The 26093-nt window shown below is 55.2% G+C and overlaps 1 protein-coding gene across 1 annotated transcript in view; it reads left to right on the top strand.

The window, feature by feature from the left end:
* The window catches only part of LOC119100247 (pumilio homolog 2), a 34938-nt gene extending 9801 nt beyond the window's left edge, over positions 1–25137 (top strand). The window contains exons 3-8 of the mRNA XM_037223354.1: positions 3732–3797; positions 5489–5718; positions 7750–8651; positions 12589–12728; positions 13471–14049; positions 21778–25137. Coding sequence (XP_037079249.1) covers positions 3732–3797; positions 5489–5718; positions 7750–8651; positions 12589–12728; positions 13471–13607 — 1475 coding nt within the window. The 3' untranslated portion in view covers positions 13608–14049; positions 21778–25137. The remainder of the gene's footprint in view (positions 1–3731; positions 3798–5488; positions 5719–7749; positions 8652–12588; positions 12729–13470; positions 14050–21777) is intronic.
* Positions 25138–26093: the final 956 nt, after the last annotated feature.

The following is a 26093-nucleotide window of genomic DNA, read 5'->3' as shown; positions in this document are numbered from 1 at the left end:
GGGTGCTGCGGAGGCCCTCCCGGCTCGGACACCGCTGGTTGGGCTGGGTGCTGGAACCCCTCCCCCCCCCCCCCCCGGCTCGGACACCGCTGGTGAGGATGGGTGCCATGGAGGATCCCCCGGCTCGGACGCCGTTGGTGAGGAGAGATGCTGCCCCCCCCCCCCACCCACCCCCACCCCTTACCCCCACCCCCTCCCCTTTCCTGCTTGGATGCAGACCACGCCGGCTGAATCTCCAGCCGCCATCGAACCGATTTACGTCAATGTCTTCGCCGCCCAAACGTGCTCGGAAAACGCCGCTGCGTAATTATGCAAACTGCTATTTGGTGGAAATGTGGCATGTTATCGCGCCAGGAAAGCGGTTGGGATCGATTGGCGTCGCTGGCGCTGGCGGGCTACCCTCACTTCTTTCTGTTTTGGATAACTGTACCTGGCGTCTGGAACCCAACGGTTGCCAACGAAGCAGGGATGCGCCGCGCATCTCTGCGCTTCACGGCAACACAGAGCTATGCCATCTTGCCCTCGCCGCAGTCGGGCACCATTTTGGGCCACCTCTGGCCGCCGTCGGTCTGCGCGTGGCCTTAAGTAAATGTGTAACGGGCGCGGTGAGGTCGCTTCCGCAGCTATCAGTGAATGAGCCGTTGCTGTCTGCTAGTCATGAAGGTGTGCTTCGGCGGGGCCCGCTCTGCAACGGCCGTCGTTCGGAGAACGGGCCCACTCTACGACGGCCGTCGCTCGGGTGGGGCTGGGGGAGCCCACTCGGCGACGGCCGTCGCTCGGGTGGGGCGGGGGGGGGGGGCGGGCCCACTCTACGACGGCCGTCGCTCGGGCGGGGCGGGGGGGGGGGGCGGGCCCACTCTACGACGGCCGTCGCTCGGGCGGGGCGGGGGGGGGGCGGGCCCACTCTACGACGGCCGTCGCTCGGGTGAGGCGGGGGGGGGGGGGGGGGGCGAGCCCACTCGGCGACGGCCGTCGCTCGGGTGGGGCGGGGGGGGGCGAGCCCACTCTGCGACGGCCGTCGCTCGGGTGGGGCTGGGGGAGCCCACTCGGCGACGGCCGTCGCTCGAGGAGCGGGTCCGCCTTCCGACGCCTCCCAGCGGGGTCCGCAATCATTTCGGCTCGACTGGCAGATGAGCGGTGTCGGGCAACATTAGTCCGCCGGACCTCGGGTGCTCCGCGGTCTCATCGGAAAGGTCTGGTACGTCCACACTGACACATGAGTCCGGTATAGTATCGGCTGGGTCTGGGCCGTCGTCCTCGTCAGATTTGTGGGGTCTGAGGTCGACCGGGTCTGTCCTGCCTCGCCCCCCCCCCCCCCGGCCCAGCGTCACGTCTCTGCCTCGGCCGCCAACGCGCCGCGCCGCGCCGCGCCGCGCCGCGCGGGCGGCGAGTGACCCCGGTGACCGCACGTGCGCCGGTCGTACGTGTTTGAGAGTGGCGTCACGCCGTCGCCAACCGGATGTCGGTGTTGTCAACGTTTCAGCTGATACTTGATAAAAGTGTGCCGTTAATATCGTGGTGGAGGTAGTCCCGGGTGCCTACAAGTCCAGGGTACAGAAATAACACCTTCAGGACACGTCATGGAGCGGTGCATGTGTGCCATTTTAAGCTTTAGTCTACGCGCCATTTTAAGCTTTGATCTACAGTGGTTCTTTGGTCGCTCAACAGCACGTTTAACTTGGTCATCTAACGTAGATTAATCCCATGGATTTTCCGATGACTGCGCATGCCAACCGGTATGATACCGACAAGCTGTGTTCATGATGCCCTAAGAGGTTTTAATCCGATGGTGAATCCATCTTCTGTGTGAATCGCTTTAATCACGTCTGGCTTACAGTTTGACAGTTTGCTTAGCATTGTTTCACTGATACTAGCATTATTATATTCAGGTGAGCGCTGTATCGGTCACGGGCTATGAATCAAATAGTCGTTCAAGTTTCCCTGGCTTTGCACTTACAGCTTTACAGGGCCGCTATCTCGCAGGTATGATGTATTTTATTACAATGACGAACTTTAACTGACCTGCTGATGCGGCTGTTGTAGGATCGAAGCCGTTGTTGTAAAGCTTTATAAAAACACCGCTTGAACAACGACATTGGATCTCAGTCGTATGGCACGAAGATGGTATGAGCCTTTTCCGGGTCTTAATTTTATACAGTTATTTTTTTTTAATGTAACTAGGGGAGGAGAGCGTCAGTACCAGTTGGACATAAGTGCTGGACCTTGGTGGTCGCCGCAAGTATGGCGTCCTAGCAGACAACAGGAGGAAAATTGCGCCAATCGCTGGGGAGATCTCATTTTTTCTTTTGTAGCGCTACACTGTTGCAGATTACAGTTCGTGCCTCCAAATGGCTGCAACCGTTGTCAGTATGTTAGAAAAACTCTGTCCGCGCGCCTGGAGAAGGTGGCGACTTCGTCCATGCCATGCCATGCCATGTTGGTCCGACCTTAAGCGTGCCGGCGGCGGCGGAGCGCGGCCCCTCTCATTTCACTTTCGAACCGTTCGTCTCTTCAAATAAGTAGAGTGTGACAGCATGCTACAAATGAGACGACGTTGAAAGTGGAAACGCCTGCAGCCGCGGTGGTGACGTCACGCTGCCTGTACGGCGGCCGCGACGTTGACGTCACACCGCCTGTATGGCAGCGCGGATGGCTGCGCAGTATTCCACCTATCTGTGTCTGGCGCGAGACTGGGGCAGGCCGGCACTCTACGGATAGTCTCAGCGAGGCTAGAGCCAGCCGGCACTTTAAGGATAGTCCCAGCGAGGCTAGGGCAAGCCGGGACTGTACGGATAGTCCCAGCGAGGTTAGAGCCAGGCGGCACTTTGGGATAGTCCCAGCAAGGCTAGAACAGGCCGGCACTCTACGGATAGTCCCAGCGAGGCTAGAGCAGACCGGCTTTCTACAGATGGTCCCAGCAAGGCTATAGCAGGCCGGCTCTCTACGGACAGTCCAAACGAGGCTAGAGCCGGCCGGCGCTCTACCATGGTGCCAGCTAGACTAGAGCAGGCGGTTACTTTACGGATACTCCCAGCGAGAGTAGAGCCAGTCCCAGTGAGCCTTTCGCGGCGCTGGCGTACGCCGTCATTGGATGTGGGAATGCGTTCGCGACGCGTCGTGGCAAGTGCTGTTTTGTTTTGTGCCGCGGTTCTGGCCCGGCGGAGACATGTTTTAGTTCCAGACTGCGGGTGTTGGTGCCAGGTTGTTGTCCTTCGACCGTTGATATGTAGAGGATATAAGTGCTCATCGCGTTTTCTTGTGCGCTCTTCCCGTTTTCATCGTAGTGTCGTCGCCTAAAGTGTGTTGATCTAAAGCTTCAGTGAATCATCCGTCGCACCTATCGGAACAGAGAAGGTCCCTGGCCTGCTCGAGTGCATTATTTTAGAATGTGACCGTGAGATCACAGGTGACTGGAAATCGGCAAACAAACGAGCAAACGTGTGCAACGAAGGCTGGCGGAAGGGGCGCCGCCGGCGACAGAAAGAGCGTGGGCAGGTGACGTGAGGTATGTCGCCTCCGTATCAGTGTTCCGCTACCCGCGGCCCAACCTGTCCATGCCGGCGCTGGACCGCGTGTCCGACAAGAGCACTGGGCCCCTGCTACTGACTCCTATCACTGTCCTTCCCGGGTATCAGCACCTCCACACTGGATGCCGGTCTGCCGGTCTGCCGGTCCGCCCTCCATGCTGGCCTGCATTCCTTCTCATCGATGAGCGGGCGCCTCCGTTCCAGGTCTGATCAGCGCCGACTTTAGCCTGCCCTACATTCCGAATGGCCAGGAGCATTACTACATGGCAGGTGAGCATCAGGCGGCGGCTCAGGTGCGCGCGAACCGGGTCGACGGGTCAGCGGGAGGCTTTTTTGCCGCGGGTCATCCACCTCTGGCCGCAGGAGGATCGCCGGCCCGGCCGCGCCTACTCGGCCGACGTTTTTGCGAGCTGCACTGCCGCAGCTTTTTGTTGCGGAATCGCCGTTGGGCGGGCTGACGATGTTCGGTTCTGGTGCCGTGAGAAGAAAGCTCGCTTATGTCACTGCCGTGACCGCCTGCGTGCTTACACGGAATCTGACACTGTTCCTTTTTTAAATAAATAAATAAATGAGCCCGACACGACCTGAGCCGGTCCTTCCGACGCGGCTACCTGCCATCACCTGGGTCGGTCGGGTCGACACGGACACTGACACGACCTGAGCTATGCCGACTCGCAGCGCAGAGCTGGAGTTTCGCGAGGCGTTCTGTGTGTGTGTGTGTGTGTGTGTGTGGTGTGTGTGTGGTGTGTGTGGGTGTGGGTGTGTGGGTGGGTGTGGGTGTGGGTGGGTGGGGTGCGGGTGCGGGTGCGGGTGCGGGTGCGGGTGCGGGTGCGGGTGCGGGTGCGGGTGTGGGTGTGTGTACACATGAAAGGGGTAACCCGGCAGCAACCGACGCAAAGTGTCATTCAGTGCGTACCACATGCCCCTGTGTTAAGTACTGCATTCATCTGGCATTATTTGTGTACCTGTGACGGACCGCAGAGGACTGGTTCGTGCGGTCCTCGAATGTCGCTTCTACGGGTACGGGTAGTGCAGTAGTTCAGCCGCGCCTCTGGGAAATCGCAGGTCCGGGTTGGATTATTCGCGGTGCCGCTCTGCCTGCCGCGGGGAGGCGACGCCATGGCCATGCAGCCTCAGCAACTGAGTGAATCGTTCAGCCCCAGTGACAACAATGGCGCTGGTTCTAAGTCGCGCTTCTCTCTTTTTTGCTTCACCAGATGGCCGATTAGTAGCAGACGTTTTGTTCGTGAGTTCGTGCATTTGTTTATAATTCAGCCCTTTCTGTTACCAGACAGGCCGTAGAATGAGCCGGCCTTATGTGATTGTGATAAAGAAATCCGCGCTTCAGCGACCCAACTGCCACTTCTTTGCCGGTCAACATCTTTGAAATTCTGGGTAATCCGGACGCCGTTCCGAGAGCTCTGGCTTATCAGCCATGTCCGCAGGGCGGGCAGGGCTGCCAGCAGCCCGGCCTCGGCGCTGCGCGGCATCAACCGTGGTGCTGAAGCGCTCAATATTGGACAATGCCGCCTGCTTTTCTAAGCAAAAGAAAGAGGACCTCAATTTAGAACAGCATTCCTGTGGCACAGCGAAGACTGATGGGGACGCAACAATCAGATCGGGACTGCTTTCTTCCACGCTGTACCGTGCCAGTGTTTTTGCAGACACACGTCAGCTTTGATGCGTGATGAATTGCATCATGACTTTCGCAGAACACGAATGTCGCGTCTTGCAAAGCGTGTGGCTTACCAAGCCTTGACTTTTTGCTGGAAATATTTTCGCATGATGTAATGAGTGCATGGTACGCTGTTCGTTGATGATGACCTAAATACGCTAGGTCTGACAATAGCTGCGGTACGTGCTGACGCCCGTCTGTCACCATCTTCACACGCGCTGCCAGACGGGGTGCGCGCTGTGCCGGCGTTGTACCGAGCTGACTGACGGCACTGTTCTGCCGCCAGGGCCGACGCTGTACCAACCGGGATCCAGTGTGTACGGCATGCCGCTGATGTACGCCCAGCCGGCGGCCGACGGCCAGGCGCCGCCGACGCCGACGGCCGTGGATCCGGCCGTCGCCTCGCTGTCTGGTTTCCTGGTGCCGCCGCTGTACGACACCGGTCAGGTGGCGCTGGGCCGGATGAACGGCGGGTCGGGGTCGCTGCTGGTCTCGCCGACGGCGCCGGCGGCCGGCCTCCGCCTGCCGCCGGCCGGCGCCAGCCTGGCAGGCATGTTCGGCGTACCGCCCAGCTTCGTCGCCTCGTCGACGGGCTCGGCGACAGCGGCCGGTGAGTGACGCGGAGCCGGCCGGGGTGTCGGCCTCAAGCATTCACTCTTCTCGCTGGCGTCGAGTTAGGGACGCTCAGCATAGCTCCACACGCTGCATCGGCCGAGCCCGGCGCGGCCGGACCAGCCGCACTGCTAGCCCACTCAGTCGGCGCCTGGCGGTGGCTGTTCGCGCGGCGTGGCGCCTGCTGAGATCCGGGCCGCCGCCGCGCCGGACCGGCCTCGGCCACAGCAGGCCCGGTCCAGTCAGGCCGGCCGGCCCGGCCAGACCGGCGTCTCAGGCGGAAAAATTTTGAGGAAACTTGCAAACCAGTTTCCGTGCCGTTGACGCTCGTTACGAAAACCGGTTTTGGATCGGAGGCATTGTGGGTTGTTCAGTGTCCGTGAATACCCTGAGTTAAGCCGTCCGTACGGGCCTTTGTTCCCTGATGTGCTAAGGCGCGTTGCACAAGCCGACCTGGCGCGCAAAAAGGGATAGGAATCGCTCGGCAGAAACCCAATAATCTGGAGGACCCGCAAGGTGTGAAATTCAGTTGTGTATGCCACTCAGTTGTATGCCCGCTGGTTTTATGTACTGAAGCTCCATCAAAAGTGATGTTCTATAAAGCTATTTGCAGTATTCCCTGTTAGAGTTTAAACATACTCTCCACTGAGCAGTGCTGTAATCAAAGGATAACAGACTACCTAATGTGCTAGCATCCATTGACTCGCGAAGAGGGTATAACCTGGTGTATGAGGCACACATACCGCTATAGTTTTATGGAAGGATTAAGACGAGGTATTAGGATCACTGGATAGATAAAAGATTGTTTGTACTATCGCCGTCATCTGGTGCGTAAAAACGTAGACAGTCGGAGGTGGGCTAGAACATGTTAAGCTTTTAACCGTCAACGCGTCACAGCCCAAGTTTGCTCCTTGGAATCATTGAGATTCTAACCAGGGCCTTCTGATTGCGAGTCCAGTGCTGCGCCGCTGGTGCCATTCTTCCCTGTCAGGTTACCTCAGCTGGTAATGCACTCTTCTCGCAATCAGGAGGTTTTCGTCTAAATCCCAGCAATGGCAAGGAACAATTCGCGTTGTGGCGCTTGCACGAATGAAAAACAAGCATCATGTAGTCCTTCCCAGAACTCCGCAACCCCTGAAGACAGTGAGAGACTTGGTGACCGAAACGCTGTGCACATATGACACACCAGACGAGGATGCTAGTCTGAACAATGAATCCCTCCATGGCGCATGGCGCCCTCTTGATCGGTTGCAGCTCAATCATGTGTCTAAGTTAAGCATGATAAGAGTGGAGTACTTATAGCGAAATGCCAGCTGGGCGGGGATCAATGGCACTATATTTGACGATGCTGGAACACCACAGCGTCATGCAATATGATCGCAAGTTTTGTATGGTTGGGCCATCCCTGCACCCATAAAACTTGTGTTGTTCGGAATGTATGCAGGCACCTGGGTGGCGGATGAAGAGTCGTTACGTTTTTTACACCGTAAGATGGGCACTTGATCGTTTTCACACGCTACAAATCAATCACGCGGTTCTACGTTACGGCACACTGCTGCGACTCGTCAGTTATGCGTAGCTAGCCTTTAAGCCTACGCAGCGCGAAACCCGAGCCCGCTACGCCGCTGATCACCCAAGAGTCGGGGGCTGACGCACAGCGTGTGTTTTGTTTCAGACACTCTGACCAGCTGTGCGGCGCTGCCACCTCTGCTGCTGCCGCCGGCCGGCTACACGGGTGTGGTAGGCTCGCCGTTGACAGCCGGCGCCCGGCGGGGGTCGCTGGACGCCGGCTTCGCGGCGGGGCTGGAGTACGAGCCGGCGCCACTCTGGCCGGCCGGGCTGGCGCCGCCGCCTCCACCGCCGCTCGGCCCGCTGGTGGCCGGTCTGGGCGGGCCCGGTCTGGTGGTGGCGCCCGCCGTCGCGGCCGACGCCCGGCCGCGGGCGTCCGCCCTGTTCGGCGGCGGCTTCCCGGCGCGCCGCGGCCCCGACCGCGCCATCAGCCGCAGCCGCCTGCTCGAGGACTTCCGCAACAACCGGCTCCCCAACCTGCAGCTGCGTGACCTCGTTGGCCACTTCAAGGAGTTCTCGCAGGACCAGCACGGCTCGCGCTTCATCCAACAGAAGCTGGAGCGGGCAGACGTAACCGACAAGCAGCTGCTTTTCACCGAAATATCGAGTTCCGCCTACGGGCTGATGACGGACGTGTTCGGAAACTACGTCATCCAGAAGCTGCTGGAGTTCGGCACGGCCGAACAGCGCAGCGCGCTGGTGGAGCGCATCGGTGGTCACGTGGTGTCCCTGGCCACTCAGATGTACGGCTGTCGCGTCATCCAGAAGGCGCTCGAGTCTGTTTCGCCGGCCGAGCAGGAGGCGCTGGTACGTGAGCTCGACAACCACGTCATCAGGTGCGTCAAGGACCAGAACGGCAATCACGTGGTGCAGAAGTGCATTGAGGTGATCGAGCCGTCCGTACTGCAGTTCATCGTGGACGCCTTCTGCGGTCAGCTGTTTGCACTCTCCACGCATCCATACGGCTGCCGCGTCATTCAGCGCGTGCTGGAGCACTGCCAGCCGGAGCAGACGCGCCCGCTGCTGGACGAAATGCACCAGCACACGGACCAGCTGCTGCAGGACCAGTACGGCAACTACGTCGTGCAGCATGTGGTGCAGCACGGCCCGGCCGACGACCGCTCCAGCGTCATCGGATGCGTGCGCGGACGCATCATCACCCTCTCACAGCACAAGTTCGCCAGCAACGTGATCGAGAAGTGCGTCAAGTTCGGCAGCGCGCGGGAAAGGACCGAGCTCATCGACGAGGTCTGCGCTTTCAATGACAGGTCAGTAGCAAGGTCTGTTTCGGAATGAACAACACTGATTTCAAGGATTTTTTGTAAGGTTCAAATGCTGAGCTCATGGATATGGGCGCTGTATGACCATATAGCTGGAGCGGTAGAAAAGTCAACAGCTTTTTAACAATCACCGTCTGTATAAAAGTGCATTGCTTATTGGTGTATAAAACCATTTATGATGGTTCGTAGATTTGTGCAGACTTGTAACGGTTTCCAGAGGTTTCAAGCAGTTACGAGCATTGACGACACATGAATGCCCAATGTGTTTTAACACCAAACGTTAGGGTCAAGTCACTTGGACAAGAGATATCACGAATTATTTTTTTCCAGTTTTCATTGATGGAAGATAGTCACACACTAGGTCTTAATAGAAACCCACCGCACTATTTGTACAGAAGATACAACGGACAGGTGTGAACAAGGCCCCAGTTATTCCCCCCCACCCCCTCCCCACCGATCGCCCTCCTTGGTACAAGGTCGGCTCGAGTGAAGTATGTGGCATGTGGCCAAGAGGCTGTCGTGGTTTCTGACATCATAGCATCTGCGAGCATAGAGTTGGCAGACGTCTATATCAGACGGGTGAGGATGTGAACCTCAGGCGGGCGCGGCTGTGGACGGTGGTCAGGCGTGAGGAGCCGCCGGTGTGTGCCGGGCGGTCCGTCTTAGTGGAACCTCAGGCGGGCGCGGCTGTGGACGGTGGTCAGGCGTGAGGAGCCGCCGGTGTGTGCCGGGCGGTCCGTCTTAGTGCGAACCTCAGGCGGGTGTGACTGGACGGTGGTCAGGCGTGAGGAGCCGCCGGTGTGTGCCGGGCGGTCCGTCTTAGTGTGAACCTCAGGCGGGCGCGGCTGTGGACGGTGGTCAGGCGTGAGGAGCCGCCGGTGTGTGCCGGGCGGTCCGTCTTAGTGTGAACCTCAGGCGGGCGTGACTGGACGGTGGTCAGGCGTGAGGAGCCGCCGGTGTGTGCCGGGCGGTCCGTCTTAGTGCGAACCTCAGGCGGGTGTGACTGGACGGTGGTCAGGCGTGAGGAGCCGCTGGTGTGTGCCGGGCGGTCCGTCTTAGTGTGAACCTCAGGCGGGCGCGGCTGTGGACGGTGGTCAGGCGTGAGGAGCCGCCGGTGTGTGCCGGGTGTGTCTTAGTGTGAACCTCAGGCGGGCGTGACTGGACGGTGGTCAGGCGTGAGGAGCCGCCGGTGTGTGCCGGGCGGCCCGTCTTTGTGTGAACCTCAGGCGGGCGTGACTGGACGGTGGTCAGGCGTGAGGAGCCGCTGGTGTGTGCCGGGCGGTCCGTCTTAGTGCGAACCTCAGGCGGGCGTGACTGGACGGTGGTCAGGCGTGAGGAGCCGCCGGTGTGTGCCGGGCGGTCCGTCTTAGTGCGAACCTCAGGCGGGCGTGAATGGACGGTGGTCAGGCGTGAGGAGCCGCCGGTGTGTGCCGGGCGGTCCGTCTTAGTGTGAACCTCAGGCGGGCGTGACTGGGCGGTGGTCAGGCGTGAGGAGCCGCTGGTGTGTGCCGGGCGGTCCGTCTTAGTGTGAACCTCAGGCGGGCGCGGCTGTGGACGGTGGTCAGGCGTGAGGAGCCGCCGGTGTGCGCCGGGCGGTCCGTCTCAGTGTGAACCTCAGGCAGGCGGTGTCACGGACTTGAGCCGGGCGAAATAGAGCGAGAGAGAGAGAGAGAGGGGGGAGAGAGGGAGGGAAGGAGGGAGGAAGGGAGTGAGAGGAGAGGGGGAGGGGACAGGAGGAGAGGGGAGAACGGGAGGGAGGGAGGGGACAGGAAGAGGGAGGGGAGGAGAGAGGAGAGAGAGAGAGAGAGAGAGAGATAGAGAGAGATAGAGAGGAGAGAGAGAGAGAGAGAGAGAGAGAGAGAGAGAGAGAGAGAGAGAGAGAGAGAGAGAGAGAGAGAGAGAGAGAGAGCGGCGTCAAGCGGGGCTCGCTGGGCAGACCCGGCCCGGCCGGTGGCTGCCGCTGTCTGGTGTGCACACCGAGCCCGGATCCGATTGCACAGCGTCAGCGGCGCCGGACCCCCCCCCCCCCCCCCCCCCGCCCCCCTCTCCGCCCCACTGTTGGCGACCCAGCCTCGCAGCACGTCAGACACTCTAATCGCTGATCGGTCGGCACTCTGGCTACATATTTAAAGCATCGTAATCAGTGCAGTGTGACATGAGTTGCGTTGCTCGCCAAGATGCCCCAGGAAATAGTCATTAAAATGGTCGGAGAATAAGTGAATCTAGTCCCAAATGATGAGGGGATCGGCGGTCATTAAGTAAGCTTTCAAACGGTCAGATTAGCCCTTCTTAGCAATTATAATTTTAGATAGAATTAAAAACGCCACCGCAACCGCACAGTCATGCAACCCGAAACAGCAATGACGCTGATACATGTACGGGATCCCCACCATGGAGGTGGTTCCAACGACTAAAGGACCACAGCCGTTCAGAGATGTGCGCATTAGCACGGAGATACCTGTAAAAAAAAAACAGGGACAAAATCTAGGAACACCCCTGACAGGTTGAGCGTTTTAATCTTTACCACTATAATAATCAAAGAGAACAATCACAGCGATTTTTTCCATTGTATATGACAGCCTCTGTTTTTTTTTCAGCCGAACAAGCCGTTGGAAAATAAATGGGGCAAGAGGTTCATTCGAAGTGGGCAGTCGGTGTCGCCTTCGGCAGTTACTGTAGATTCTGGTGTATTTGATTCAGTTAGCACGCTCCCGGGTGACTGGTTGAATACCCTCTGCCTGCGTGAGGAGTCTTTTTGCCCCCCCCCCCCCCTCCCCCTGAGACCCGAAACATTAAAAAAGCCAGACACCAACCAAATTCAGGGAATGGGTTGGTCTGTATGTGCACTTACTTGTGTTCAAGTGAAGTATTCCCTAGGTCATGGAATTTGGATCAGATAAGGTCAAACAAGGTCAGGCTCCAGACTGGGGCCACTATACCTCCTTACGCAACTGCCTTGAACCCAGATACCTGTTCTCAGCAAAAGGTCGCCGGTTTCATTTAAGGTCAGTGGCCTCTTTGGCCTTCGGAAGATCATGGTGACCAAAGTCCCGCGAGATTGCTTCTACTTTGGCATTTGAATAAGTGTCAAGGATTACACTAGATTGTGTGTTCCTAAACAATAAACTTTTGACCTGTGTCATTTCGGGTCAGTGACTTAACTCTAATCTTAAAGAAGTCCATGGGACATGTCTGTTGCGATCTTTGTTACACACACACGAAACAAACACAGAAATTGCTCCAAAGGTTTCGTTTAAGATATTCCTCGCGTGTAATTTATTTTGTTTTTGGGACCCGTTGCCGCTAGAGGGACCCACGCCGTTGTAAAGCTGCTCAAGCATGGGTTGCCACCAATGCGAAGATACGATCCGCCTCTACAGAAGTAAACCTTTTTTTTGCCTGGGTGGGGACTACGAGATTCCTTCACTCCATCACCGCTAGATCTCCGCTAGACATCCATTAGACCTCCGCCAGACAACACCTGGGGCAATGACCCCTCTTGCAAGGCCCCTCTATGGAGGTTCGCAAATATTGCCACATGCACACGTTTTGTGTATATTTAGCCGAGCTGTTTGTCCGTTTGCCAAAAAAGTGTAATAAGATGCAAGCAACGACCTGTCGTCAGCCAAAAATGGAAACAATCCATTTTTAGGTATTTTATGATCTCATGCGACAAGCTAGCCTCCTCCCTTCAGTCAGCCTTCTTTAGAAGAGGCCCTGTTTGGATCCGAAGCTGAAGCAGAGCCTCCGCAAGCGACGATCTGGCGCACAGATGCGTCTGGATGGGCGGAGATTGGTGACCGGGTCGGACGCCTTTCAGCCGGCCGTGCCAGCAGCAGTGGAGGACTTGGGGGTGCCCCGCTCACGACGGCCGTCGTCTGCGCTCTAGCAACCAGCTCTAACACTGATCTGTGTCCGCTTGCAGTAACATGCTGTCGCTGCTGAAGGACCAGTTCGGCAACTACGTCATCCAGAAGATGCTGGACGTGGCTGATCCCATCCAGCGCGCCGTGCTCTTGCAGAAGCTGCGCCCTCACCTGGGCAACCTCAGACGCTACACGTTCGGTGAGTGCCATTGTGAGAGCTGCTAGGTGTCATTCTGCCGTCTAGGTCCAGTTGCCATTGCAACATTGTCATTGCATGTTATGGGGTACGTATATTATTGGCCCCTACCAAACACTGCAGGCGGCAGCTCCAAGCAGGCGGCAGCTCCAGACCTTGAATCCACAGGAGACATCAATGTAACGAAACGTTTTGTCTGAAGGTTCATTTGTTTTGTGCAAGGTCGTTCGTGGCTATCAGATGTTTATCAGATGCTTTACAATTATTAGATCCACACAACCGAAATTTGCCAGATTTTTTGGACCGGGCTTCGGAAAGCTAACTGCAAAGTGTTCTAGTGGATCCTGGCCGAGTATTACGAGAACATAATTTTGAACCTGTTCGATGTTCTTGCACAGCCGTGGTCATTTTCTTATCATCCAAATAACCACCCATGTCACGTCTGGCGTAAACAAACGTGATAGCATGAGAGACGCAACAACCTACGTGACTGGTGTGGGGTTGAATCAGGTACGCATCTCATTAAATAATTAACTTTGCATGCTCGTGCTTTACTTAATGAGAATCCTTTAAGCCGTTTCCTAAACTGCTCAGCAGATCCATTAAAAAGTTAAAAAGTAAAGAAAGTTTTAAAAGTTTTAAAAAGTTTTAAAAAGCTTGGAGTCAGCGCGCGGGACGGGGTTACGTGTTCTGATTGTCCTGTCAATATCCGTGCTGAGCTCACTGTACATGCGCTTGTCCCCAGGAAAGCACATTTTGAGCAAGTTGGAAAAGTACCTTAATGTCCGGCGGTCGCCGTCTGACCCGGACCGAGGTGCCGGAGGACCACCGCCGCCACCGCCACCGCCGGCAGCGGAAGGTGTCCCCGGCCCGGCCCAGTAGCGGCCACACGGCCACAGGACGGCGGCATGGACCGTCGCGCAGAGGCCCGAAGGAGATCTGGGTCGGCGCTGGGCAAACTGTCGCCGGCCACAGCATGCCAGCAGTGCCTTATGCTGAGCCAGAGCTTCCGTAACGGCGCGTGACACGACTTACATCCCAGCAATACTGATTCGACGGGCGTGGGCGATCAGCAGGGAGTCGGAGTCTGGCTGGGCTGAGTCGGGTGAAATCGCTGCACCCGTGCACGTAAGCCGTGCCTCATCGAGTGACGTGCCGCACCGGCGGCGTCCCAGGGACGGTCGCGTGTCTGCCGCTCCAGGGCCGCGGCCGCCTCCAAGACCGACTCGTGCCATGATGTCATAGGGCGACAGCCTCGCCCGCAAGACCTCTGGCCTTACGTTAGGCGCCACCGAGCCGCACCGGGACGGCGTGCCAAGGCACAGTGAGTATTGAGCATTGGCGCCGCCGCCGGAGCCGCTTCTGTAGCCGCCGCGACGGCTCGCCCTCTGACCGTGCGGACGGCCCGCGCCGGTGGTTGGGTCTCTTTAGACGCCCGGCGCTTGCCTGCCCCACTGGTCAGTTGGTCACCAGTGGGCCTCGGGTCGTCGCGTGAACATCTCTGCGTGAAGACGCTCGCTCGGCTTCCCGTGTACATACGCCGTGTGAAGTCACGGCCTGCCGCAATGTCGTGCTGCCGGTCCTGTCAGCACCGGCTCTCTGTACATCTCCGTGCCTTCTATGGCTCTTTTTAGGCTTAGACTGCACATTGACCTTGCGTGGGTGTGATAAATTTTTATCCTGTACAGCCCGTCCATAAGTGACGAACAATGCTTTATTACCAAATGATCGTTGAATTTGATTGCATGCCTGTCGTCATTCGGCTATGTCGCTAATGCATTTGAGGTGTTTGTTTTTATTCGTGCGCTTTTGAATGGAGTTGCTTCTCTGTTTCCTGTCAGCCGCAGAACGGTTCACCGGCCTCGTGAACAGACCCAGGGTGGCAGAGGTTGGACACTTGTGACACTTTACCCTGAGGTACGCTCCTTTTAGCGCCTGCATGATCTTGCCCTCCATTGCGCCAACGACCTACCCCATGGTCCGAATAGCCAAAACTCATAAGCCACTGCTGAAGTTCGGCTGTTCTTAGCGTAAGATCATTCACATGACTTTGCCAGTGCAGTTTTAAATGACATGGACAGCGCGCCTGGAAACGGTAATCATTAATGATGTCAATGTGAAGTCTTCTTGAAGTGTATGCATTTTCACCATGGTGTTCCAACTGATAATGGTCGTGCTGAAAAAGCGGCCGATATGTCCTGTCCATGTTTAAACCATATCGACTGAGGCATTATTGCAAGTAGCGTTTAGTACATGGTGCGTCCGAGGACGACGGATTTGACCATCTGTTGAGCCAAACTAGTGTACAGAGGGGCGCAGAACAGCCCAAAGCGCCTCTCGCATGTAAACGGGCTCGAGATTGCGCAAATATTTTGCCCCCTCCCCCATCCACCCCAGCCATGTGGCTGCTGGGCACACACCTCGTTATCAGGCCTGGCAAAATACATAACCAATTAACCTCCTCAGTACCCACCCTTGTTTTCCCCTCCCAGCTCGTCTCCCCATCATTCAAACGCCTGCCTTTGGGATTGTGTCCGAGGTCATGCTCCCGTGACGTCACTGACTCCCTGTGGACGTAGTCACGCGTTCAGTACACGCGTGCCGCCGGTAACCTTCACAGGCATTGTTCACTGCTTTGTTGCCATGATAAGGTGTACATTTGTGTACATTGTACATTACCATGCCGATGATGCTCGATCAGTAATACATTGTAGCGCGAACTTCGACGAGCTGGACGTCTACACAGCGGGGGCCCCTTTTTTGTAAGTAGACTGGTGGTGGGCGTTATTCCAAAGACGTAGGCGGTGTTGATATTTTCCAAGCCATAATTGATAATGGTGCCTACACTGTATCCTCGTCGGCATCTGCGTTGAATCATCGCTCTGGGCGACGTTGCATGCCGAGATGGTCGTGCGCCAACTGAACTGTTTTGTGTGATGGTCTCCTGAGGAGCACGCTCCACCGGTCCGGTAGATCGGCAGGGGTGCGACAGCCGTCTGCCTACGGAGTAGTGTGTCATCTGTCGTGACAGACGCCGTCTCTGCCATCGCCCTGCTCGCCCCATGCGAAACAAAGCATTGTGTCGGTCATATTTTATGTTGCCCTGGGTCTTGGTAGCATGCACACCAGGGCGTGTCACCATTTCTTTCGGCAAAAAGTTCGATCCAAGTTCATCCAAATGTAAAACATTTGGATGAGCTAAAACTGCACTGTATGGCAACAGTAACGCCGCCAATTGTCTTGTTTTATAGAAGTGGCGCACCACAAAGATTATTGTGGTGGGCCGCGCGCACGCCTTGTTCCGTGCGCATCAAAAACTGCGTCAATAATGAAACCTCAGAACAGGCTTTGAATTGGTCATGGTTGTGTGGATACTAGGCTCCCATCATCTCTAACTGTTTTGCCACCGCGGAGCAGGGCGCTGGTGGAGACCAACCACCGTGCCAGGTTCACATCCAATCACGCTCAGGAAAAAAAAATAAGAAAGCTCATCAGAACTCATCAGTTCTTGATCTGCAGCGTTTAACCGGGTAATCTCGAAGTAAGTTGTACGGGTGACTTGGCAATGCGGCTCAAACGGGCTCGGGTCGCTCTGCGGGCTCCGGCCGTTCTGTGGGCTCCGCGAGCTCGAGCCGCTCTGTGGACTCAGCGGGCTCCGGCCGTTCTGTGGGCTGCGCGGGCTCGAGCCGCTCTGTGCACTCGGCGGGCCCCGGCCGTCCTGTGGGCTCCGCGGGCTCCGGCCGTTCTGTGGGCTCCGCGGGCTCGAGCCGCCCAGTAGAGTCGGCGGGCTCCGGCCGCTCTGTGGACTCCGCGGGCTCCGGCCGTTCTGTGGGCTCCGCGGGCTCCGGCCGTTCTGTGGGCTCCGCGAGCTCGAGTGGACTCGGCGGGCTCCGGCCGCACCGTTGCCGTCTGTGAGGGTCGCGTGGGTTGCACGGGCGTGTCGGCAACAAGACGAGAGCTTCGGAGCAAGATGGTGCGGCGGTTACGCACCTCAGGTGGTGGCGGGGCGCGCGGGGGGGGGGGAGGCGACGGAATGTTACGTGCGCCGAACCAACTCCTGGTAGTTGGTGATTGGTAGTCCACCCGTGCTGACGACGTCACTGGTAGTCTGTCTTATCAGCTTGAGTGACCAGTGAGCATACACTCTAGTTGTGGAGCACCGAAGCGCACACTTGAAGCGGCTGGGAATCATTCGGTCGAAGCATGAGGAGTTAATGGCCGGAGAGCTTGATGACCAATATCAATCATTCAGTTGAACATCAGACATGGGGCAGCCATGCAAAACATTCCACAGTCAGTCAGGTCAGCCGCTACTTGAAACGTCCAAGGTCGTTTTTACGTTTCATGCCCCACGATTGCCCAACATCCCCCACAACTACTCTTATATACAGCTCCCAACTCTTCAGCATACAGACTGCGTCGTCTCACATATTTAGACGGACATCACCCTCTCCAGCCACATGTTGAAGGCGGTGGTGGACCATCCCCAGGACATCCACATTCTCACTGATGATACCGATGTGTTCCTCCCAATGCTGGTCGTCGACCAGATTCAATTAAAAAGTGGGATGACGATGTCCTAGACGCCGACGAAACCGCTGAGAGGCCAGGTCCCAGGGAGAACAGACATCCTACCGGCGTCTACTCGTCGGGTTGCGATACAGCCTCGTATCCTTCAGGGAAGGACCACAATCTGCGCTCAAGCTATTACGGATGGACATGCCAGTCAAGTACTCGGACAGCCTGGTGCCATCCACGCTCAGCTCAGAGCAGCAGCAGACACTTTCCTTTTAGCCATCAGTGAGCAGAAGAGCTGTACAATATTGAACGATGAGCGTGCTCGTGCATTTCTCGTCACTAAGAAGCCTCTGCCATTAAAGGAGCCGGGTGACGCAAGCCCCCGGCTGTACGTGCTCCGGGATCACCACCAGGCGACACTGAGGAAAGCAGCCGATCGGCGGACTCAGCAGCGCCAGTTACTTACAAAACGCTGCTGGTTGCAATGAGCTGCAGCTGCACCACAGAAAGCAGCACACTCTGCAGGTGCAGCGGCGGGCTTTTCGCGTACAGACCACTGCAAGTGAGGAGAAGGAGTCGCCTGCTACAGACGTTGCATCAGCAAGCAGATGGCTAACGAAGACAACGGGGGGGGGGGGGGGGCTAGTTAGACCTCTCCAAGGTCATCTACTTCAAGCCCTGTTGGCAGATATCTGAAAGATTTGGAGGCCCTTTTTACCTATCATGTGGCTTATTGAGTTCTTCGTATAGCCGGCTAGGCCAATGCAAAAGTGACGTTCGCCCATTTGGCCTGGCATGACCTTGCATGTCACATGCGTTAGGGTTCACTGGTGTATATCTGACAGAGTTTCTAAGGAACTATGCGGTGTCATCTTCAGCGCTGTCGCAGTCTATTTAGTTTTCAAGATTACAGAAGGGGCCTCTGAAGTGCTAATTTAACCCATTTGACTACATTTGATCTGCCAGAGGCAGGGGGCTCATTCATCATTGTTTAGGTACACGTACCTGATGAAGTATGACGAGATCTTGCCATTACCGTCTCATGAGTGGCTCTAGCTTGCTTACTTGTTGAGATCTTAGAGACCTTTGAGGGTATCCTCTTGTAGGACGAGGGTGACAAAAAATCTTTCAAACAGCAAAGGATAATCTAGACAGTGAGGGACACGAAATGTCGCACTGCATGTCAAAAAACATCGGCATACATTCGATCTCACAAGTCTCGATTCCTTTATTAGATAAATACAACTGTGTACGGGTCACGACTGATGTCCGTCTAGTTGGCGTTGTATTTGTATTCGGATTCAGTGCCGAGTTCAGATTTCCAAAAGCAGTTTCCCCACATCAAACCCATTCGGTTATTCTCAAATCCCTGTCTATTTTCTCTACTTCATTTACGCTGACCTCTTCATGCCAACAGGAGGTTGAAACTTGAGTACCCTGGCATTCCTTTGTTTGTGGAGGAAATCAGTAAAAAAGGTATCATATTGATACCCTCAATAATAAGGACCAAGGTCACAAAAATGGATACTCTTACATTCCTTCGTTCATGAAGGAAGTACAAAAACAGGTTGTCATATTGGTGCTTGTGACGTTCTGTCCAGTCTCATCCGCTAGAACTAACTTTTCAGGTCAAAGATCAAGGTCACACAACCGCGGTACAATAACAATTATTTCTTTACGAAATAAATACGACAAAAGAGGTATCATCGCGATGCTCTTGATGTTCGCTTTCGCCACACGTGCAAAAACAAACTGGAAATAAAAAACAAGTTAACATGAAACGTGACATCTAATATTTGTTCTTCAACTAAAGAAATGAGACGAAATAAGCATCACATTGATAATTGTGGTATTAACTTTTACAGCAAGACAAAAGTCAAGGTCAAAGGGTAAGATCACGCAAAACGCGGCACCATGGCATTCGATCCTTTACTAATTAAGTCATATTAATATAGCCACAAACATTGAAAAATGTTTCTTTCCCTGCATGTTTTTTTTCGCACGCAAATGAATGTCAGGGTTCCGTGTTTTCCTTATCTTAACATTTCACAGTGAAATACACTTTTTCTAGATGTTAAGGAAGTGGACATCACGTTTTCACAGTATTTTTATTGGTGTGAGAAAAGTAGACGGCACGAACATTGCTATGATATCCATTTTGTTTCGTTTATTTGGGCAAGGAACAAATGTTACGGCACCGCATTTGTGCGGCCTTGACCTTTGAACTTAAGGGCCATTTTTTGCAGATGCGATGGAAGCGAACATAACGAGCATGTCTTTGATACATCTGTTATCGTATTTCTTTAGAAAAATGCTAGTATACCGCGCCTTGTGTGACCTTGACCTCTCACCTTTAGAGCTATTTTTATTTATGAATGAGACGAAAGAGAACTTCGCGAACAACATAACGCTCTTTTTGTTGCACTGTCTTCATGAGCTAAGAGATATCAGAGTATCCAATGTTAAGTGACCTCGATGTTTGACATCGACTGAGTTGTTCATGTGTGACTTAAGTGGACATCACAGCGGTCAACATGATACCAGTGCTACTGGATTTCTTCAACAAACGAAAAAATGCCAGAGTACTCAAATTCCGATGTTGCATTGACCTGTACAGGTGACACTAAGTGACTTGGAGAGAAGATAATTGCGGATTCGTGAAAAATTGAACGGGTCCAACCTGGGAAGACTGCTGTTGGAAATCTGTTCTCGGCAATGAATTCGAGTACGAATACAATGCTAGCTTGACGGACATTATCAACTGGCCTCCAACTAGAAAACTCACGTGTCGTGGTTTGTTCAGACGCAGCAGTCTCCGGCGTATCCTTTGGGAGAAAGTTCTGGGCTTACGGCGAGTCAAAAATTATCTTTGAAGATTAAACTTTTCCATGCCCCTATTCGGTAACTAGACGAACAGAGAGCGAACAGGGGAAATAACGGATAACCCACTGGAAATTGATTCCGATACAATAACCAATGTAATGTATACACGGTGCTCTTGTAACGCAAGCCAGAATCACTAAAGAAATAGCGAAGTTGTGAACTCATGCCAGCAGCAGCCCTGTCAGAAATAGGGTGCTTTAATGTGCGTACCAATAAGACAAGATCCTTGCGTGGCGAGATGCAGAGCAATAAGGGCTATCTGACGCAAGTGCAGTGAATTTCCAACAACAGCTCAGACGCCAGAAAAGGAATTTATAACGTCACTGACGAGTTGTTTATGCTGCAGTTAATTTCCCAAGCAAAATCATGGGTACCCTATGCCCAGTCTTTCTCCGGGAGACTTGACCTGGGGCGGAATGCTGTCGGCGGAACACCATCTGAATTTAAAAAGAGGTTTAGATAGAACCTGACGACAAACGCCAGTCATGAAGCAGCTTTGTGGTTCTACAGATGTAAATAGTTGCATTCTGCCATTTTAACAGCTTTCGCTCCGACTCTCTGTATCATAGCAATATGCCCTACGTTTTATTGCCGCAATGCCTATGCTACTACAGTGTGATCACGGACCCCCCACGGGGTCCCCGGTGTTTGTGAAGCTAATGCCATTATTGCTACTTACAGTGTGCTTCACGGACCCCCACGGGTCCGGGTTGAAAGCTATGCTATGCAATAGTGTGATCACGGCAACCCACACGGGGCCCGTGTTGAGGCTAATGACTATGCATACTACAGTGTGATCACGGACCCCCACGGGTCCGGTGTTGAGGCTAATGCCTATGCTACTACAGTGTGATCACGGACCCCCACGGGCCCGGTGTTGAGGCTAATGCCTATGCTACTACAGTGTGATCACGGACCCCCACGGGCCCGGTGTTGAGGCTAATGCTTATGCTACTACAGTGTGATCACGGACCCCCACGGGCCCGGTGTTGAGGCCAAAGCTGTGCAAAAATAGTGTAGCTAACGGAGGAACCAGTTGAAAAAGGAAACATTCCCCGTGAATCAGAAGGCGCCACAACTTATCTGGATGTATGGATGAATTTTTGGTGGGCCACTCTGGTTATATATTCATTAAACGAATGGTGTATTTCGGATCTGCTCCGGCCAACTTACGTGCTACCCGAAGGATACCAGTTGACTTAAGGAGACTGGGCCTCCCAAAATGGCATTGTAACAGTATGTTGTCCTAATAAACAATAGGTCGTTATTGTATAAAGAAAATGCTAACCAAGCAAAGTCCACGCCACTTCAGTGCTGATGTTCTGTGCCCTGGTCTTTTAGTACCGCTGTTTGTGTTTTTAAATCCAGTTATAACCCCATGGAGTAAAGCACTGCCATAGCTGGAAGTGCCGCCAACGCCTTCCCACCTGTCATAGAACCCACGTGAAGGCCAAACTTTTGTGTAATGATTCCAGCACAGAGGCAAACTAAAAACAGGATGGTGTTGCATGACTGCTGAACCTTTTCTGCTACTTTACAAACGCTAGCTGGACACCATTTCGCCAATACGTCCCCTTGGTTGCTAGACTGCCACATCACTGGTTCTGCCACGGTACTGGTCAAAAACTAACAATATACGTGCCTCTTACAGGAGAGAGGGAAGGAGGTCGCAATCTGCACTTCATCGGGAGCACAGCTCCATTAGAAGTTCGCCCTGACGGCTCAAGAAGGCTAATCACCTCCAAAAGGTGACAAATGCGACGTTTCGGCGATGTGGACATAGGCCAGTTGCTGCCATCCCCTCCTCAGCATCATCCCCACTCTGGGTATCTTGGGCAGGCCCTTGACTCAACAGAGTATAAGCGCTTCGGGCGAGCGATGACGATTTCGAGGTTTCTGGGCTTAGACTGCACTCGTGGTAAGTCGGTGCGACGGCTGAAGAACGCTGCAATGATAGTCACGCCTGGGAACTTTTATCAAAGTCAGAGATTACTTTTCGATACCCGATTGGTTTTTCAAAGTAATACAAAACTCCTAAAAATAAGAAGCATTCTCGGCAGATACTGGTGGCAGCAAACAGGGCTGCATGACTGCGCCTCTCAGGCATATACAGTCCACGACCTGAGAGGAAGACTGCTCTGTGGCTGCGCCTCTCAGGCACATACAGGCCACGACCTGAGAGGAAGACTGCTCCGTGTCTGCGCCTCCCAGGCATATACAGGCCAAAAGCTGAGAGGTAGGCTTCTGTGACTGCGCCTCTCAGGCATATACAGGCCAAGAGCTGAGAGGAAGACTGCTCTGTGACTACGCCTCTCAGGCATATACAAGCCACGAGTTGAGGTGTGGGCTGCTGTGACTGCGCCTCTCAGGCATATACAAGCCACGAGCTGAGAGGAAGACTGCTCTGTGACTACGCCTCTCAGGCATATACAAGCCACGAGCTGTGGTGTAGGCTGCTGTGACTGCGCCTCTCAGGCATATACAAGCCACGAGCTGAGAGGAAGACTGCTCTGTGACTACGCCTCTCAGGCATATACAAGTCACGAGCTGAGGTGTAGGCTGCTGTGACTGCGCCTCTCAGGCATATACAAGCCACGAACTGAGAGGAAGACTGCTCTGTGACTACGCTTCTCAGGCATATACAAGCCACGAGCTGAGGTGTAGGCTGCTGAGACTGCGCCTCTCAGGTATATACAGGTCACGAGCTGAGAGGAAAAGTGCTCTGTGGCTGCGCCTGTCAGGCATATACAGGCCACGAGCTGAGAGGTAGGCCTCCCTGTGGCTGCGCCTCTCAGGCATATACAAGCCACGAGCTGAGGTGTAGGCTGCTGTGACTGCGCCTTTCAGGCATATACAGGCCACAAGCTGAGGTGAAGGCAGCTCTGCCGATGGCCTGGGTTCACACCGTCAATGAGGCGTGTATTGCGCACGGATCCACATCGGGATGTGGGAGAGCGCCCGAGCATGAGTCCTAACCAGGACAGCCATGAGGCCACTCCATAGCCTGGTTCGATGGCACCATGCTCCGCGCGAAACAGGGCGTTGTACGCAGCATGTACAGATGGATGAGAAAAAGAGGACAGAGGTGATGTAGCGTCAATCGTCAGCAGATCATCAAGCCGTACGTGGCTCAAGCTCCATAAGCCGAAATCAACAGTTCTCAGGCTCCTATGCATCCTTCTCACGAACGATGCAAATGGAATATGGCAGACATAAGCAGGACTCGTGCGCGCGGGTGCACTGGGTCAACTTGACCAGGTGTTTCTAACTGGAAAAGCCAATTTTTTTCTGGAACAGTTTCCGAAAAATCAGTTATATCTGGAAATCATGCCCGTGTACGCCAGATAGGAACAACTCGACAATTATATTTGTCTTTACCTTAACCGTCACATGGCCAACGGAACAGCAAGATGTGAATGATGTTATTATGACGCCATGAATGCCTCGATGGCCTTGAGATAGTCTCCCCGAAATACTCCGCACGTCTTCACGGGCGTAAAGCTTAGAAACCAGAATAAGACTGAAGTCCGGACTGAAGCCAGCGACTGAAGTCAGGAGTCCCACCAGTGCAGGAGTGATTTCGACCTCTTCCGTTTGCTCTGGGGAGGAGGTACGAGCTCACCTGGAGGAACTTTGGCAGGCTGGCATCATTGAGCCTCCTGGACCTCAACCATCGTGGTGTCCCGAAGACGCAACGGCAACCTGCGCCTCGGTGTGGATCTCCGTGAGGCCAACAAGGCGGTAGAGGCGAGCGGCCATCCCTACCAGACCTGCAGGACATCCTGGAGCAGCTTCAGGGGGCGACCATGTTCTCAAGCCTGGACATGAAGTCGGCCTACCGTCCGCTTGGCCTTCACCCAGACTCCAGGGTACAGTGCCCACGCGACCTCGTAGGCATTTCTTTGCCACAAGCGGCATGGAACACAGCCGGGGTGGACTACAGCGACCCTATGGAGGCACCCAGGAACCAGCGGTTCGCGGTAGTCCTAGAAGACTACTGCTCCAAGTGGATCGAGGTAGAGTGTTGCGCAGAACCGAGCTCAGAAGCCACTATCCAGTTCCTGAAGGTGATTACTTCGCGAGGAGGCTACCCGAGAAAGTTGGTCTCCCACAACGGGACGCGCTTCACGTCCGGAGCCTTCACCGAGTACCTGTGGAATAAGGGGACTCGTCAGATCCGCGTGACTCCAAACCACCCGGCGGGGTCGGGCGCGGTGGAGCGGGCCAACCGCGCCGGGAAGTCAGCACTGCAGGCGGTGGACCAGAGTGGCAAGGACTGCATCCGGTACTTGCAGAAGTCCCTACAGCAGTACCGAAGCACGCCGCACGCCACCGGAGGCAGCCCTTGCACGGCAGACGGCTGAGGACCAAGCTACACGCGGCAGCCGCTGAGTCGCCTCACAGCGAAACGAAGATGCGGCAAGTAGTGCGAAGGCGCGGGCGGAGCCGGCAGGAGTATCAGCGGAAGTACTCTGACCGCACGAGGAGCGCCGGGCTACCCTCGCACGACGCCCTGCTGGATGGAGACAGCAGACAGCTACTCCAGTGGCTGAGGGGCGGTCGGCTGCAGGGGCGACCGCGGGGACGGAGCTGGTAATACCGGGAGGCGCTGGCAGTGAGCTGGACCAGGTGCGCGACGGTGCCGGCAATACGCATGGCCCTGCTCTCGGTTGTTCAGGACGGGGCGTGCGTGCTCCAGAGAGGCACGTATTTGCGGGGAGGCATGTAGTAATCATGAGTTTAGAAGCTTGTTCTCGTAGATGTTGCTCGACCGCCTGGCGGAAATTCAGAGAACCTGTGTTTGGTTACGCCACCACTGCTGAGTCGGGGTGTTGGCGGCGGCAATCACGCGGCACGGTTGGTGGTGTGGCGCGGCTGGGAGCTGTGAACCCGAACTTCTGGTGTTGAGATCATTGCAAATAACTGTTTTATTTCATTTTTGAAGTAATGAACCGATGTTAGCGGAGGGAACATTACAGTTTAGGTCTGAAGAATAGCAGGGCTATGAAATACACAGAATGATCTTCAATATGGCTATTTCAGTTCAAAACCCATACGAATGTGGAACACCCTCTACGTGTCGACATATATTTCACATCGAAACTGATCGTGAGCGAACAGCCACGCGATACCTCGCCCCCACCGCATCTCGGGCTCACAGCCCACCCACTGCAGTGACCCCGCGTTGATTTCACTGAACACTCCGATTCACCTCCAGCACAGTGCTGACCACCAGTAGCGCAGGCAGCAAGGGGCACGTGGGGCGCGTGCCCCTCTCTCCCCCTTAGGTTTCGAGGGGCCCGAAGAGCCCTTCTGAACTTAACAATTAAGGGCCCGATTTAAAGGCCAAAAGGGCTCAAAAGGCCAGCCGGAGGTCTCGGCCCACAGGGCCGGGCACCCCAATGCCAGCCAAAGGGTCCCGCGCGCCGATTAGGGGCCCACTGAGTCGATAACGGCTTATATTCTGGCCAGACACCGCCAGTAACGCGCAATCGGCTCCATGGTGGCATGGGCCTGAGGGCCCATTTCCCAAGCAGGGACAAGGCCCGAGCCTGCGATTTACATTGCTTGAACACCCACAGCGAGGGACCCTGTGTTGTCAAGGGGCACCGAGTCGGTCAGAGACAGTGTTCGAGGAGGCCCAAAGAGCCTTGAGGGCCCACCGGGTCCGACCATCAAGGCCCCAATTGGAGGATTTAAGAGCATAAAGGGCTGGTCGGAGTCTCATTCAGCGGCCCCGACCTGCGAAGACGGGCCCTCAAACAACGGCCAGAGGGCCCTTTACGCCTATCGGGGACCCCCTGAGGCGATATGGGCCTATATGATGGTCAGGTAGCACCGTACCACATACCACATACCCATTCCGTGTCGGTATGGGCCTGAGGACCTTCTCCCAATTAGCAATAAAGCTGGGGCCAGTGATTTATACTGGTCGGGCCCACGGCGCCTAACAGAGGGCCCTGTGCT

The sequence above is a fragment of the Pollicipes pollicipes genome, unplaced genomic scaffold, assembly GCF_011947565.3.
Source record: "Pollicipes pollicipes isolate AB1234 unplaced genomic scaffold, Ppol_2.1 Scaffold_4881;HRSCAF=5763_pilon_pilon_pilon, whole genome shotgun sequence".
Taxonomy (NCBI): domain Eukaryota; kingdom Metazoa; phylum Arthropoda; class Thecostraca; order Pollicipedomorpha; family Pollicipedidae; genus Pollicipes; species Pollicipes pollicipes.
Note: the sequence above shows the minus strand (reverse complement) of the source record. Positions and strands in the feature narration are given on the sequence as shown.